Below are 13426 nucleotides of genomic sequence, written 5' to 3'. Positions count from 1 at the left end.
ACCCGCGCGTAATATCTTTAAAATAAAATGCGCGCGAAATTAACAAAATCCGAAAACATGTGATGTACCAGGAGATTTCGTGGGGTCCGTTGCATTACGACTCTCTCTCCAAATCCGTTTTAGACATTGGTTTCCTTGTACTATCTCATCGTACAGAGCAACTCATTTTTGGTAAGCATATCAACAATCATTTGCATCCGAGCACACGGCGTGCCGTTTGGTAACCACATCCCACATGGATATCGAAATGGCACATTCCTATTGTTTTTACCACGTTGAAAACCCTCTTCACCCGCCACGCGCGTCACACGTCACCACCCGGAAACAAATCGAGAAGAAAATACAAAACATTCCATTTGCAACACAGAAATGGTTTTTTGAAAGGAAGGAGAAGACAAAAGGCGAAGCAACAAGGCAGGAGTATGATCGGCCGCAGCCGAGGGAGATTTTCGAACACCGGCAGCATCGAGGAAGGAAGACGCCCATTTGGCGCGCGCCCCTATAAATACACCCGCCTCCGGCTCAACATGCCGCCTCCTCCCCGCGCCCGCGCACTACACCCCCACCCCCCCGCCGCCTCCGTCTGCTCCGCCGCCTGCCCGGTCCGGCGCGGCGACGACGACCCCCCGGCACGGTGCGTCCTTCTCTCTCGCCGATCCCCCGGCTCTCATCTTCCTTGGCCTCTGCCCCCGCGATCGGTTCCGTGCTGCTCTGGTGCACGGATCTGGTTCGGTAGGAGTTTGATCGATGTGGTTGACTGCCGTTTCCGTCCAGCCTTGGATCTGGCTCGCCGCCCCAGTGGGCTGGGTTTCGGTTTTTGATGCCGCACGAAATCGGTAGTGAGCCGTCGTTGGAGCACACAGCTGATGAGTCGATTCCGCTCTGCTCTGCTGCGGCTTCCGTCGCAGCAGAGCAAAATCCGGTGAACTTTCCTGAAATAATACAGCCTTCCTAGTCACGCAAATACTATACTGGATTATGACTTATGAGAGGGGGGATGTATATTTCTCAGCAATTACTGAGCTTTCCAAATCGCACCTGTCGTTGCCATGGAGGGACGGTGACAGAATTGATTTTTTACATGTTATTGAGCTTTCCAGCTGACGGGGCCATCATTTATTTTATAAAGTGAAAGAAGGTTATGAGCTCTTCACCCCTCTAGTCTAGTCTAGATTCAGATCCGGCATTGTGGTTGGCTCTGTCGGTCGCCCTAGTTGGTTGCGTCAGCGCTGCCCTCTGCAGGCTCTGATTTCATCGAAGTCTTGTGGCTGTTGGTGCCGTTCCGTAGTTTATAATAATAACTATGCTGCTGCGTACTTCTCTATGCACCAGCACCGATTCTTGCTTTCCGTTGGCCAGTGTAGATACGCACCCCCTTAATCGTTGGAGCGCCGATTTCTGCCAATAGTATACATTGCTTGACTAGTACTCCAGTTTAGTTGCTTCGTGTAATTCTAATATTTACCAGTATTATTAGTCCACTTTGTTCTATGAGAACAAAGTGTTTATTCACCGTAAATCTGTTTGTGAACTGGCTTTCACCTTTCTATGATAATTTGTACTGCAATGGAATAACTCTCTGCACCTTAATCATCCTCGCAATAACATGGGATTGAACCTGAATTGATATTTCATTTCCCTTGCAGGAGCCCATCTGAATAGTAGTTGACCAGAGCAGGGTATAATGAAGAGAGTGTCATCGCATGTCTCCATTGCCTCAGAGGCAGAGATCAATCTTGACCTCTCACGGTTACTAATTGACAAGCCAAGGTTCACACTGGAGCGCAAGAGGTCATTTGATGAACAGTCATGGAGTGACCTCTCGCATCGGCACAATGACGGCTTTGATAGTGTGGCGCATTCGCCTGCATTCCGCACCGGTTTTGAGTCACCATTCTCAACGGGCTCACACTTCGGTGAGCCAAGTGGACCACACCCCCTTGTGAATGAGGCATGGGAGGCACTCAGGAAATCTGTTGTGTATTTTCGTGGCCAACCTGTGGGTACCGTTGCTGCGGTAGATCACGCATCAGAGGAGGTGCTCAATTATGATCAGGTAAAATCCATCGTCTCATATCTGGAAACAGGTTATCATTTTTCTTAGGTTCTGATATTTAGACATCTAATAAATTAGTAGTAAAATTGTCCGGTTGCCTAGTACTCTCTGCATTCCAAAATAATTGAAGTTCTAGGTTTGTCTAACTCAAACTTATTTAAGTTTGACCAAGTAAATAGGAAAATATATTCACATCTGGAACACCAAATTACTCTCATGATATTCTTTATATAAAATATATTTTTGAACTATGTATATGCGGTGTTGTAGCCCTTTGCATGTTTTTCTATGGAGTTGGTCAAACTTAAATAAGTTTAACTATTTTAGGATAAATCTACAACTTCAATTATTTTGAAATGGAGGTAGTGATAAACATTTTTTTGCGATCGAGGGAGTGATAATGATGCTACATTATTATATGCCCTGTTGAGGATACTCTCAGTTATGAACTGATGAACTACAAAGTGTTCACTTGCATCCTGTATTATCTGAAACTAATTGATGCAATTTTCCATTGTAATTTAATTTTCATTTGCACTATGGCTTTGGGTACTCTGTTTGCTTCACATTCATCGTTCTCTTGCATTTTTTTATTACTTTCCTAAAATAATTAATATCTGATGCTGTACTGTTGTTCATTTTATCCTTACAACGGCAGGTTTTTGTGCGGGATTTTGTTCCTAGTGCATTGGCTTTCCTAATGAACAACGAACCTGAAATAGTGAAGAACTTCCTCTTGAGAACTGTCCACTTGCAAAGCTCGGAAAAAATGGTAGACCGGTTCAAGCTTGGAGCAGGAGCAATGCCTGCAAGTTTCAAGGTGGACCGTAATGTGAACAGGAACACTGAAACATTAGTTGCAGATTTTGGTGAGAGCGCAATTGGCAGGGTGGCACCAGTGGACTCTGGATTTTGGTGGATTATTCTCCTCCGGGCGTATACAAAATATACTGGAGATGCTAGTTTATCAGAATCACCTGATTGTCAGAAGTGCATGCGGCTTATACTGAATCTTTGCTTATCTGAGGGATTCGATACTTTCCCAACTCTGCTCTGCACTGATGGTTGCTCAATGATTGATCGTCGAATGGTACAGGCACTTAACCTTTATTTGCTTTAAATTCAGAACCTACTCTACATAGTAGCACAATTCAATTGAGGTGGCAACAGGAACAGGACTGGCAGCTAAAAAGGACTTTTTTTCCTAAACAGTAAACTTTAATAGAAGGGACACCTACAGATAGCAACGCACTTTGACTTGTTGGTATTGCATGTTATTAATCTGTTGCAGATTTTAAATATTGGGTTTTCATTATTTTGGCATATGACCATTAATTTACCAAGACCATGCAAGAGGGACACATATAAAGATAATATACTCGACACTTATTTTGAGATGGAGGGAGTATGTGTTAATTTATTTATGTGTGATAGGGCATGGAGGATTCATCTTTCTTTAAGTAGGAAGTGTATGATTATTTTTAGCACAAGAAAATCTGTATTCTGAAAATACAATCCTAAAGTTTTTCGTGCTGCTTGTTCGACTTTTGAGTTAAAGTAATATTACAGTACTTAAAAAGGCAATCTGTATTCTGAAATGTAATCCTAAAGTTTCCTGATTCCTTGTTCAACTATCTGAGTTACAATTTCAGTTGGAGCTAAATATCCTTGTTACATGATTGTAATGCTACAAATTTAATAAATATTTTCAGGGTATATACGGTTATCCTATTGAGATCCAAGCTCTCTTCTACATGGCATTAAGATGTGCCCTCCAAATGCTTAAGCCGGATGGTGAAGGGAAGGACTTCATAGAGAAGATAGGGCAACGACTGCATGCATTAACCTACCACATGAGAAATTACTTCTGGCTTGATTTTCCACATCTAAATAACATATATAGATACAAAACAGAAGAATACTCCCACACCGCTGTGAACAAATTCAATGTCATTCCGGATTCAATCCCTGATTGGGTGTTTGATTTCATGCCTTGTCGGGGAGGCTACTTCCTTGGCAACGTCAGCCCTGCTATGATGGACTTCAGGTGGTTTGCTCTTGGAAACTGTATTGCCATTATATCATCTCTAGCTACTCCGGAGCAGTCATCGGCAATAATGGATCTCATCGAGGAGAGATGGGATGAGCTAGTGGGCGAGGTGCCTCTGAAGATAGTATATCCTGCACTTGAGAACCATGAATGGAGAATAATTACTGGCTGCGACCCCAAGAATACTAGGTGGAGTTATCATAATGGAGGATCTTGGCCAGGTAATTTACTATATGCCAGCGTCATTATTTCAGTGAGCATTCTTTGCTGCCCAATATTCTTCGTTTGTAAAACTGTTATTATCTGAAGTGAAACTATTTTTTCCTGATTGAAGAGTACAACTATAATAATTATAAAACAATAATAAATGGTTAGAATAAACTTCATTCTGAAATTACCATTTGGCAACATCTTTTTAGCTGTAAATAATATTACAGCTATAAATGGCAACATAGTTTGTCAGGAAAAAAATGATTTTGAATCTCTGGGAACCCTTGATCTGCTTTCTTCTGATTGCTTGGGGGAAGTTCTGTCATGCTTCCTATCACTTGAGGAGTGGAGACGTGGCTTTGTATGCTCAATCGTTTGTTCTGCTTCTGGTTATGCACGAAGCAAAGCCACAAGCCCACAACCCAATCTTGGGATGCAAAGCCTACGAATTTTAACATTCTCACACGTTTCATCTGCAGTTCTTCTATGGCTGCTGACAGCAGCCTGCATCAAGACTGGGCGGCCACAAATGGCGAAGCGTGCCATCGAGCTCTCCGAGGCAAGGCTCCTCAAGGACGGCTGGCCCGAGTACTACGACGGCAAGCTGGGGAAGTTCGTCGGCAAGCAGGCCAGGAAGTTCCAGACATGGTCCATCGCTGGCTACCTAGTCGCGAGGATGATGCTGGAGGACCCATCCACGCTCATGATGATCTCCATGGAGGAGGACCGGCCTGTGAAGCCGACAATGAGGCGGTCGGCGTCATGGAATGCTTGAAGGAAGGTTGAGTTTCTTGAAAAAAGAATTTACTTGCCAAAGGGTTCAACAGAAAAAGGAGTCCAGAGTTGGTTGTAATTGTACTCTGTCAGTTTGGACAGAAGTGTATACCGTAGATGCATCTAGAGGTCGCACTACGTTTTCTTCCTTTTTGTCAAAAACAGCAAGTGAAGCTTGTGCTTTGGTGATACCTCAGTCTCGGAATAATATGTTTGTTTTGTACCAGTGACACCTTGGATAGTTGTGCAAGCTTTAGCACACAATTATGAAGAAAAACTTGTTTTAACCAAGTACCCGTCACAAAATCATTTGTTTCTAAATCAATCAAGATGAGATCTTGACTTAATTTTTATTATGTTTGACTTTTTTGCTAAAGCGCATCTAAGTATTGCACGTCTAAGTCCTGTGTCATTGATCTTACGTCGAGATTCATGTGGATATTTTCTTTTTTTGAGATGCTTACTTCTATAGTATATGAATCTTTTTTGCAAGAAAAGACCAAACCAGATTAATGATGCAAATATTCCAGCTTTGACTGTTGCAGTAAAACAAGGGCACGCTTTACTTTTTTTCCGACTGTAATTGCTTGAAGTGTTCCCTGCACCGCAAGTCGAAAACACGCACGTGTTCTGGTCTTCTGGATCACCGCGTTAAGGCGGTACGGTTAGATGTCTGATACTTATTTCTGAAGAAAGTTTGTTTTAGCTTACTTGGTTGATTGAAGGGGCATCAAATTGCATCGACCACATGCTGAAAACACGCATGCACGCAATCTGGACTGAGGCATTAAGGCGGCATCATCATAAACAACAAGCACTTGTTTCAAAAAAATAAATAAAGAACAAGCACATTTCGTCAAGTCGGTTAGAATGTGAAGAAGGAGCACTTCGTAAGTCGGCTTTTTTTTTGGGGGGAGTAACTTAAGTCGGCTTGCTCAACGATAAAAGGCAGAGTAGTTTTCAACCAGAGTACAAAATCAGAGGTAGAGTCCGGTCCGGGCCCAATTCTTACGTCCTCTCCTTATATATAAAAAAATTCTTCTAAAAAAATATATAAAAAAAAGGTGCAGACTGCGATCGGAAAAAGCAAGGCAGCCATGGAGGCCCGACCCAGCAAAACCTTGGATGATCCCACGGCCGTCGTGCCCCGCCCTCCCTGGGTGCTGCTCGATCGGCTCGGCCACCGCGAGGACCAGGCCGACGCCGACGCGGCCACCGTGGCGTCGTCCCGCACCTCCACCGGCACGGTCATCAGCGTGTCGTTCCGGTTCGCCGCGCCACCGGCGACCTCCCGCCTCTACCTCCGTTGGCCGTCTGGACCGAGCAGGGAGGACTCGTCTTTCGCGTACCCCCGCGTCGTCGCCGCGCACGACGACTCCGTTCTCCTCCAGCTCACCGTTTCCTCCCGCAGCATCGATTACTTCCTCTACAAGGCGAGGGGCGCCCGGCCGCCGTCTCTGTCGCTGCTTCCCCGGTCCGCGCTCACCAGGAAGGGCATCGGCATCCTGCGCCGCCGCGGCGAGGGCGCGTTCGCCGTGGCCGAGCTCCGCACGGCTGGCGGCGACGGCACGCCGGTGGCGTTCGACCTCTGCGTGCTGCTCTCGCCGGGCCCCGGGCCGTCCGAGTCCGACAAGTGGGAGGTGAGGCGCGTGAAGGTCCTCGACGGCAGGGGCAAGGACCTGGCGCTGCAGTGCTGGGAAACCGACGCCGTCGTGCCCGTCGGCGGCCGGTTCCTGTGCTGGGTCGACTACTACCGTGGCATCCTGGTCGGCCGCGTGTTCGCCGACGGCGGCTCCGCGCTCACGTACGTGCCGCTGCCCGTCGACACCCCATGGGCGAAGCCCGACCACGGCCAGGAGTGCCCCGAGGCGTCCCGGAGCGTCTGCGTCACCGCCGGGGACACGGTGAAGTTCGTCAGCGTCGACCGCGGCCTGCTCTTCGTCTTCACCGTCACCATCTGGACCCTGGGCAAGGCGCGGGACGGCAGCATGGAGTGGGAGAAGGACGGCGAGTTCCGTGCCGCCGAGCTCTGGGCCTTCTCCGGCTACGAGCACCTCCCGCGTGTCCCGCCGGAGTACCCCGTCGTGAGCATGGCCGACCCCGACGCGCTCTGCTTCATGGTGAGCGAGGGACGCCACGGCCACGCTGGTGTCGAAGCCGGGGGAGACGACACGGTGTGGCTGGTCGAGGTCGACACGAGGCGCAGAGCGGTGCGGTCAGTGTCCCGCTTCTCCAAAGAAGAGACGAGGGACATGTCAGGGCGTGCCTCCCTAAACATGTTTCATGGCCATGCCTTCCTTCCCAGCGAGGTCACCACGTACGTACACGAGCAGTAGTCAAATGTGCTCGTCCTTCTTCCAGATCCAGGCTACTAGGCATCAGTCTCACACTTGCAAACTCAAGTTTCAGGGACCGTCTAAGGCTTAAGCCAACTGAAACTTGCGTTTCATTTTACCTTTTTTTGGTCGGACAACGCTCTTTATTTATTTATTCAGTAACGTTTATAAAGGGATAGAAAGATTACTAGGAGGATTTGGGAGAAGGCTAAGCCAACTGAAACTTGCGTTTTATTTTAACTTTTTAAACCGAACAATGCTCTTTATTTACCAGAATCAGTTGAAAATCTAATGTCCGATTTTAGGCCAACTCCAACGCACGCAAATTGCGGCCCAACATGTGAGAGCAAACGGACAAACATCTGTTTTTCGTCCGCCTTCGACCCATTCACGACCCAAATTTAGGCCGCCGCCACACCATTGCTCGATTTGGAGAATCTTTATTCCCGCTGCCACGCTGCACAGCTTCCGTGACTCCGCCGATCGTCTCCCCGCGACTCTAACGCCCGATTCCAAGCCACACCCCCGCCACCGCCGAAGGTCTCGAAGAGCAAGACCGGCTTCTTCACGGTGCAGGAGAAGCCGTTCCGGAACTTCGGTCTCGAGTTTCAGTGCGACGGCTATGACTACTGCTTGACACCTTCAAGTAACCAGAGGTGTCCGTGCGTGCGTACGACGTTGCCGCTTGGTGTTTCGGCTTTCGGCCGATCGAGGCACGAGTCCCGATAGGTAGTGGCAGAGATTTGATGGGACCAAGATGGGCGAGCGGATCGACACCAGCCTAAGTTCAGTACAAAGAGGGTTTTCCTCCGATTTTCATTAGAGAAACCAGCATGAGTTCAGTACAAGAGGCACCGGGCATATATTTGTGACTCCAAATCGTATTTCTGTCGTCGGTATGCACGGAGAATGATTTCATTCCAAACTTTGTGTCCCTACTCTCCTGAAGATAGAAGGAAATTAGTGCAAGGATTCCGTCGGAGATGATTAGTTGATTGCTTACCGAATAATCTCACGGCCTTAATTAATTTCGTTGAGATAAAAAATAGTACGGAGTACTTGGTAAGAAACCACAAATCATCACGGAATTTTGGCACGAGAGAGAGCATTCATGGAAGGAGATTATATAAACGGAAGCACCAAACTCATGATGGACGTACATCCGATGGGTAGTCCGTATGCATGAGCCAGCAGGCCTATATAATAGCTGGCCAAGCAATCTTGAAACATCAAAGCTTATTTCTTAGCTCTTCAGCCATGACGTCCAAGGCCTGCATCTTCGTCCTGCTCTTCGCTGCAGCTCTTCTCCATACAGGTACGCAAGGACAATACAGTATAATACTTCGCCGTCGCAGTTTAGTCACATCGATCGATCCTTGGATCTTACGTAGTACCGTTGACGTGTCCGCAGGGCATGCCGGTGGGGACCCCGGGCCGTGCGAGCTGGAGGACATCCGCGTGTCGTCGGTGCTGACGGGGCGGCGGGTCCTGAACGTGCCGCAGCACGAGGTGACGGTGGAGAACCTGTGCTCGTGCCCGCAGAGCGGCGTGGTGATGTCGTGCAACCTCGGCGAGGTGAAGGCGGTGATCCTGGACACGACCAAGATCCGGCTGCTGAACCGGGAGGAAGGGCTGTGCCTCATCAACAGCGGCTGGCCCATCTTCAACGGCAAGCCCATCACCTTCACCTACGCCGCCAAGACGCCGCTCGACTTCACCCTCTACAACGCCTCGCCGGAATGCCGGGCGTGAGACACGGTCCAGGCCAGTATTTTGGTTTTTGCGTTGGAGTGCCTTCTTTTATCGAATGCCCGCAGTTGGAATGGCAACACCAAAATGCGTCTGTTCCTTTCTGTGTATCATGTCTCATTGCCTCCATTCTTCATGTCCTTCCTACGCACCCAAGCAATTATTCTGTAGTCCTATCCATCCCAATAAACTGGTATTGTGGTCGCCATGACATCACTTACAGAATACAGGATGAAATGCTTCTATACGATGTTTTTTATGCACGCAAAAGCGTACCTTTTTTTTTCAACGATTTGAAGACGCTAGCCACATTTGCCATGTCTTGTTTTTTTTGGGTTTCGTTTGTCATGATGATGATCGGATGGTATTAATGCGTTCTTAAAATTTTGGGAATGAGTGTAAGTTTTGCATCAGTGAAACTGTGAAAGTAGACGAGAATATATCAAAAATACCACAGATGTGAAATTTTACAAAAAATAATATAAAGATTTGCCCAAAATATTAGTATAGGCAGGAGCCGCGGGCGGCACCATATTGATACGAATTTTTTTCTTTATACTATCTCTGTATGGAAATACTTGTAGCTGGGGGAAACTAGTACAAGTTCCCAACTAAAAATATTTCGATATAGCCGTGACGTCAGATCGTTTTCTCTCTCTTCCTGGCGGCTGGAACCCTAGCCGCCGCCAGGAGGCCAATCTTCTAGCGTCGTCCTCCGGCGGCTCCCTCGGTCATCAGTGGTGAGGGGGTCGCTGGATTCACGCACGTGGATCGTTTTTACTCTCTCGTAGTCTAGATTTTTAGGCTGTTCATCGTTTTGGCTTCGGCAGCGACGATGACATCGCTGAATAAAGATTCTTCAGATCCTTCCCTGACGAGGCCATCGGTCTTATGGTTGGGGATGAATTTGGAAACCAGACTGTTCAAATAAGGATGGCGTGGTGGCGGCCGCATCCTCGGGGTGCGCAGAGCTTGGGAGGTAGTCCAGGAGCGGATGCAGATTGTGGTCTGCATCGACGACATCTGGAAGACGGAACGTGTGCTGGGTTCGTGGTTCATGGATGACAGGTATGGTTTCCTCCTTCGGCGTCTTAGTCGTCGTGGGGTGCCAGATCTTGAGTTTGATGGCGTGTCCAGGGTGTTGCCCCGGTCTGATTCGTTTAACGGCAAGGGCTTCACTTTTGGTGAGCCACCTTGGAGGTCCGCAAAGCTGCATATCAGCAATGGAGCCGCGTCAAGTTCGGGTGAGGAGGTGATCCGTCATTCTTTTCTTCGGTGGCTGCTGTGGTGGTGCTGGAGGCAGGTGACGGGCGTTGGTGTCAAGCTCAGAGATGTTCTGCTTGAAGGAAATATGCCCTAGAGGCAATAATAAAGTTGTTACTTATATTTCCTTATATCATGATAAATGTTTATTATTCATGCTAGAATTGTATTAACCGAAAACTTAGTACATGTGTGAATACATAAACAAACAGAGTGTCACTAGTATGCCTCTACTTGACTAGCTCGTTGAATCAAAGATGGTTAAGTTTCCTAGCCATAGACATGAGTTGTCATTTGATTAACGGGATCACATCATTAGAGAATGATGTGATTGACTTACACATTCCGTTAGCTTAGCACTTGATCGTTTAGTATATTGCTATTGCTTTCTTCATGACTTATACATGTTCCTATGACTATGAGATTATGCAACTCCTGAATACTGGAGGAACACTTTGTGTGCTACCAAACGTCACAACGTAACTGGGTGATTATAAAGGTGCTCTACAGGTGTCTCCGATGGTACTTGTTGAGTTGGCATAGATCAAGATTAGGATTTGTCACTCCGATTGTCGGAGAGGTATCTCTGGGCCCTCTTGGTAATGCACATCACAAGCCTTGCAAGCAATGTGACTAATGAGTTAGTTGCGGGATGATGCATTACGGAATGAGTAAAGAGACTTGCCGGTAACGAGATTAAATTAGGTATTGAGATACCGACGATCGAATCTCGGGCAAGTAACATACCGATGACAAAGGGAACAACGTATGTTGTTATGCGGTTTGACCGATAAAGATCTTCGTACAATATGTGGGAGCCAATATGAACATCCAGGTTCCGCTATTGGTTATTGACCGGAAACGTGTCTCGGTCATGTCTACATAGTTCTCGAACCCGTAGGGTCCGCACGCTTAACGTTCGGTGACGATCGGTATTATGAGTTTATGTGTTTTGATGTACCGAAGGTTGTTTGGAGTCCCGGATGTGATCACGGACATGACGAGGAGTCTCGAAATGGTTGAGACATAAAGATCGATATATTGGATGGCTATGTTTGGACATCAGAATGGTTCCGGGTGAGTTCGGGCATTTACCGGAGTACCGGGAGGTTACCGGAACCCCCCAGGGAGTATATGGGCCTTATTTGGCCTTAGTGGAATATAGGAGAGGAAGAACAAAGTGGAGGGCGCGCTCCCCTAGCCCAATCCGAATTGGGTGGGGGCCGGCCCCCCCTTTCCTTCCCTCTCTCTCCCCCTTCCTTCTCTCCTACTCCAACAAGGGAAAAGGGGAATCCTACTCCCACCGGGAGTAGGACTCCCCCCTTGGGCGCGCCTAGGAGGCCGGCCCTCTCCCCCTCCTCCACTCCTTTATATACGGGGGAGGGGGGCACCCCATAGACACACAAATTGATCATTGATCTCTTAGCCGTGTGCGGTGCCCCCCTCCACCATAATCCACCTCGGTCATATCGTTGCAGTGCTTCATCATCACCGTCATCACGCCGTCGTGCTGACGAAGCTCTCCCTCGACACTATGCTGGATCGTGAGTTCGTGGGACGTCACCGAGCCGAACGTGTGCAGATCGCGGAGGTGCCGTACATTCGGTACTAGGATCTGTCGATCGTGAAGACGTACGACTACATCAACCGCGTTGTCATAACGCTTCCGCTTACGGTCTACGAGGGTACGTGGACAACACTCTCCCCTCTCGTTGCTATACATCACCATGATCTTGCGTGTGCGTAGGAATTTTTTAAAATTACTACGTTACCCAACAGTGGCATCAGAACCAGGTTTATGCGTAGATGTTATATGCACGAGTAGAACACAAGTGAGTTGTGGGCAATAATAGTCATACTGCTTACCAGCATGTCATACTTTGATTCGGTGGTATTGTTGGATGAAGCGGCCCGGACCGACAGTACGCGTACGCTTACGCGAGACTGGTTCTACCGACGTCTTCACACACAGGTGGCTGGCGGGTGTCAGTTTCTCCAACTTTAGTTGAATCGAGTGTGGCTATGCCCGGTCCTTGTTGAAGGTTAAAACAGCACATACTTGACGAAAAATTGTTGTGATTTTGATGCGTAGGTAAGAACGGTTCTTGCTCAGCCCATAGCAGCCACGTAAAACTTGCAACAACAAAGTAGAGGACGTCTAACTTGTTTTTGCAGGGCATGTTGTGATGTGATATGGTCAAGACATGATGCTAAATTTTATTGTATGAGATGATCATGTTTTGTAACAGAGTTATCGGCAACTGGCAGGAGCCATATGGTTGTCGCTTTATTGTATGAAATGCAATCGTCATGTAATTGCTTTACTTTATCACTAAGCGGTAGTGATAGTCGTAGAAGCAATAGTTGGCGAGACGACAACGATGCTACGATGGAGATAAAGGTGTCGCGCCAGTGACAATGGTGATCATGACGGTGCTTTGGAGATGGAAATCAAAGGCACAAGATGATGATGGCCATATCATATCACTTATACTGATTGGATGTGATGTTTATATTTTATGCATCTTATTTTGCTTAGTTCGACGGTAGCTTTATAAGATGACCCCTTACTAAAATTTCAAGGTATAAGTGTTCTCACTGAGTATGCACCGTTGCGAAAGTTCGTCATGCCGAGACACCACGTGATGATCGGGTGTGATAAGCTCTACGTTCACATACAACGGGTGCAAGCCAGTTTTGCACACGCAAAATACTCGGGTTAAACTTGACGAGCCTAGCATATGTAGACATGGCCTCGGAGCACTAAGACCGAAAGGTCGAGCGTGAATCATATAGTAGATATGATCAACATAGTGATGTTCACCATTGAAAACTACTCCATCTCACGTGATGATCGGACATGATTTAGTTGATATGGATCACGTGATAATTTAGATGACTAGAGGGATGTCTATCTAAGTGGGAGTTCTTAAGTAATATGATTAATTGAACTTTAATTTATCATGAACTTAGTCCTGATAGTATTTG

At 47.4% G+C, this 13426-nt stretch overlaps 3 protein-coding genes across 3 annotated transcripts; all 3 read left to right on the top strand.

Annotated features, from left to right (window-relative positions):
- Positions 1-479: 479 nt before the first annotated feature.
- LOC123096249 (probable alkaline/neutral invertase F) lies at positions 480-5316 on the top strand. Its single transcript, XM_044517931.1, has 5 exons — positions 480-634; positions 1647-2056; positions 2715-3146; positions 3769-4327; positions 4796-5316. Exons 2-5 carry the CDS (start codon positions 1685-1687, stop codon positions 5089-5091), a joined length of 1659 nt encoding a protein of 552 aa, XP_044373866.1. The 5' UTR covers positions 480-634; positions 1647-1684; the 3' UTR covers positions 5092-5316.
- A 700-nt stretch (positions 5317-6016) lies between these two features.
- Positions 6017-7619, top strand: LOC123099623 (uncharacterized). Its single transcript, XM_044521742.1, has one exon. It carries the CDS (start codon positions 6188-6190, stop codon positions 7424-7426), a length of 1239 nt encoding a protein of 412 aa, XP_044377677.1. The 5' UTR covers positions 6017-6187; the 3' UTR covers positions 7427-7619.
- A 1055-nt stretch (positions 7620-8674) lies between these two features.
- On the top strand, positions 8675-9310 carry LOC123099622 (uncharacterized). Its single transcript, XM_044521741.1, has 2 exons — positions 8675-8741; positions 8838-9310. Exons 1-2 carry the CDS (start codon positions 8684-8686, stop codon positions 9176-9178), a joined length of 399 nt encoding a protein of 132 aa, XP_044377676.1. The 5' UTR covers positions 8675-8683; the 3' UTR covers positions 9179-9310.
- The last annotated feature ends 4116 nt before the right edge of the window (positions 9311-13426 follow it).

Source organism: Triticum aestivum, chromosome 4D (assembly GCF_018294505.1).
Source record: "Triticum aestivum cultivar Chinese Spring chromosome 4D, IWGSC CS RefSeq v2.1, whole genome shotgun sequence".
NCBI lineage: Eukaryota > Viridiplantae > Streptophyta > Magnoliopsida > Poales > Poaceae > Triticum > Triticum aestivum.
This window is presented reverse-complemented; position numbering and strand designations above follow the sequence as displayed.

Coding starts and splice junctions, on each gene's coding strand:
- LOC123096249 (XM_044517931.1), top strand. CDS start 1,685: ATGAAGAGAGTGTCATCGCATGTCTCCATTGCCTCAGAGGCAGAGATC. Junction 3,147..3,768: donor CAATGATTGATCGTCGAATG/GTACAGGCACTT, acceptor AAATATTTTCAG/GGTATATACGGTTATCCTAT. Junction 4,328..4,795: donor TAATGGAGGATCTTGGCCAG/GTAATTTACTAT, acceptor TTTCATCTGCAG/TTCTTCTATGGCTGCTGACA.
- LOC123099623 (XM_044521742.1), top strand. CDS start 6,188: ATGGAGGCCCGACCCAGCAAAACCTTGGATGATCCCACGGCCGTCGTG.
- LOC123099622 (XM_044521741.1), top strand. CDS start 8,684: ATGACGTCCAAGGCCTGCATCTTCGTCCTGCTCTTCGCTGCAGCTCTT. Junction 8,742..8,837: donor TGCAGCTCTTCTCCATACAG/GTACGCAAGGAC, acceptor ACGTGTCCGCAG/GGCATGCCGGTGGGGACCCC.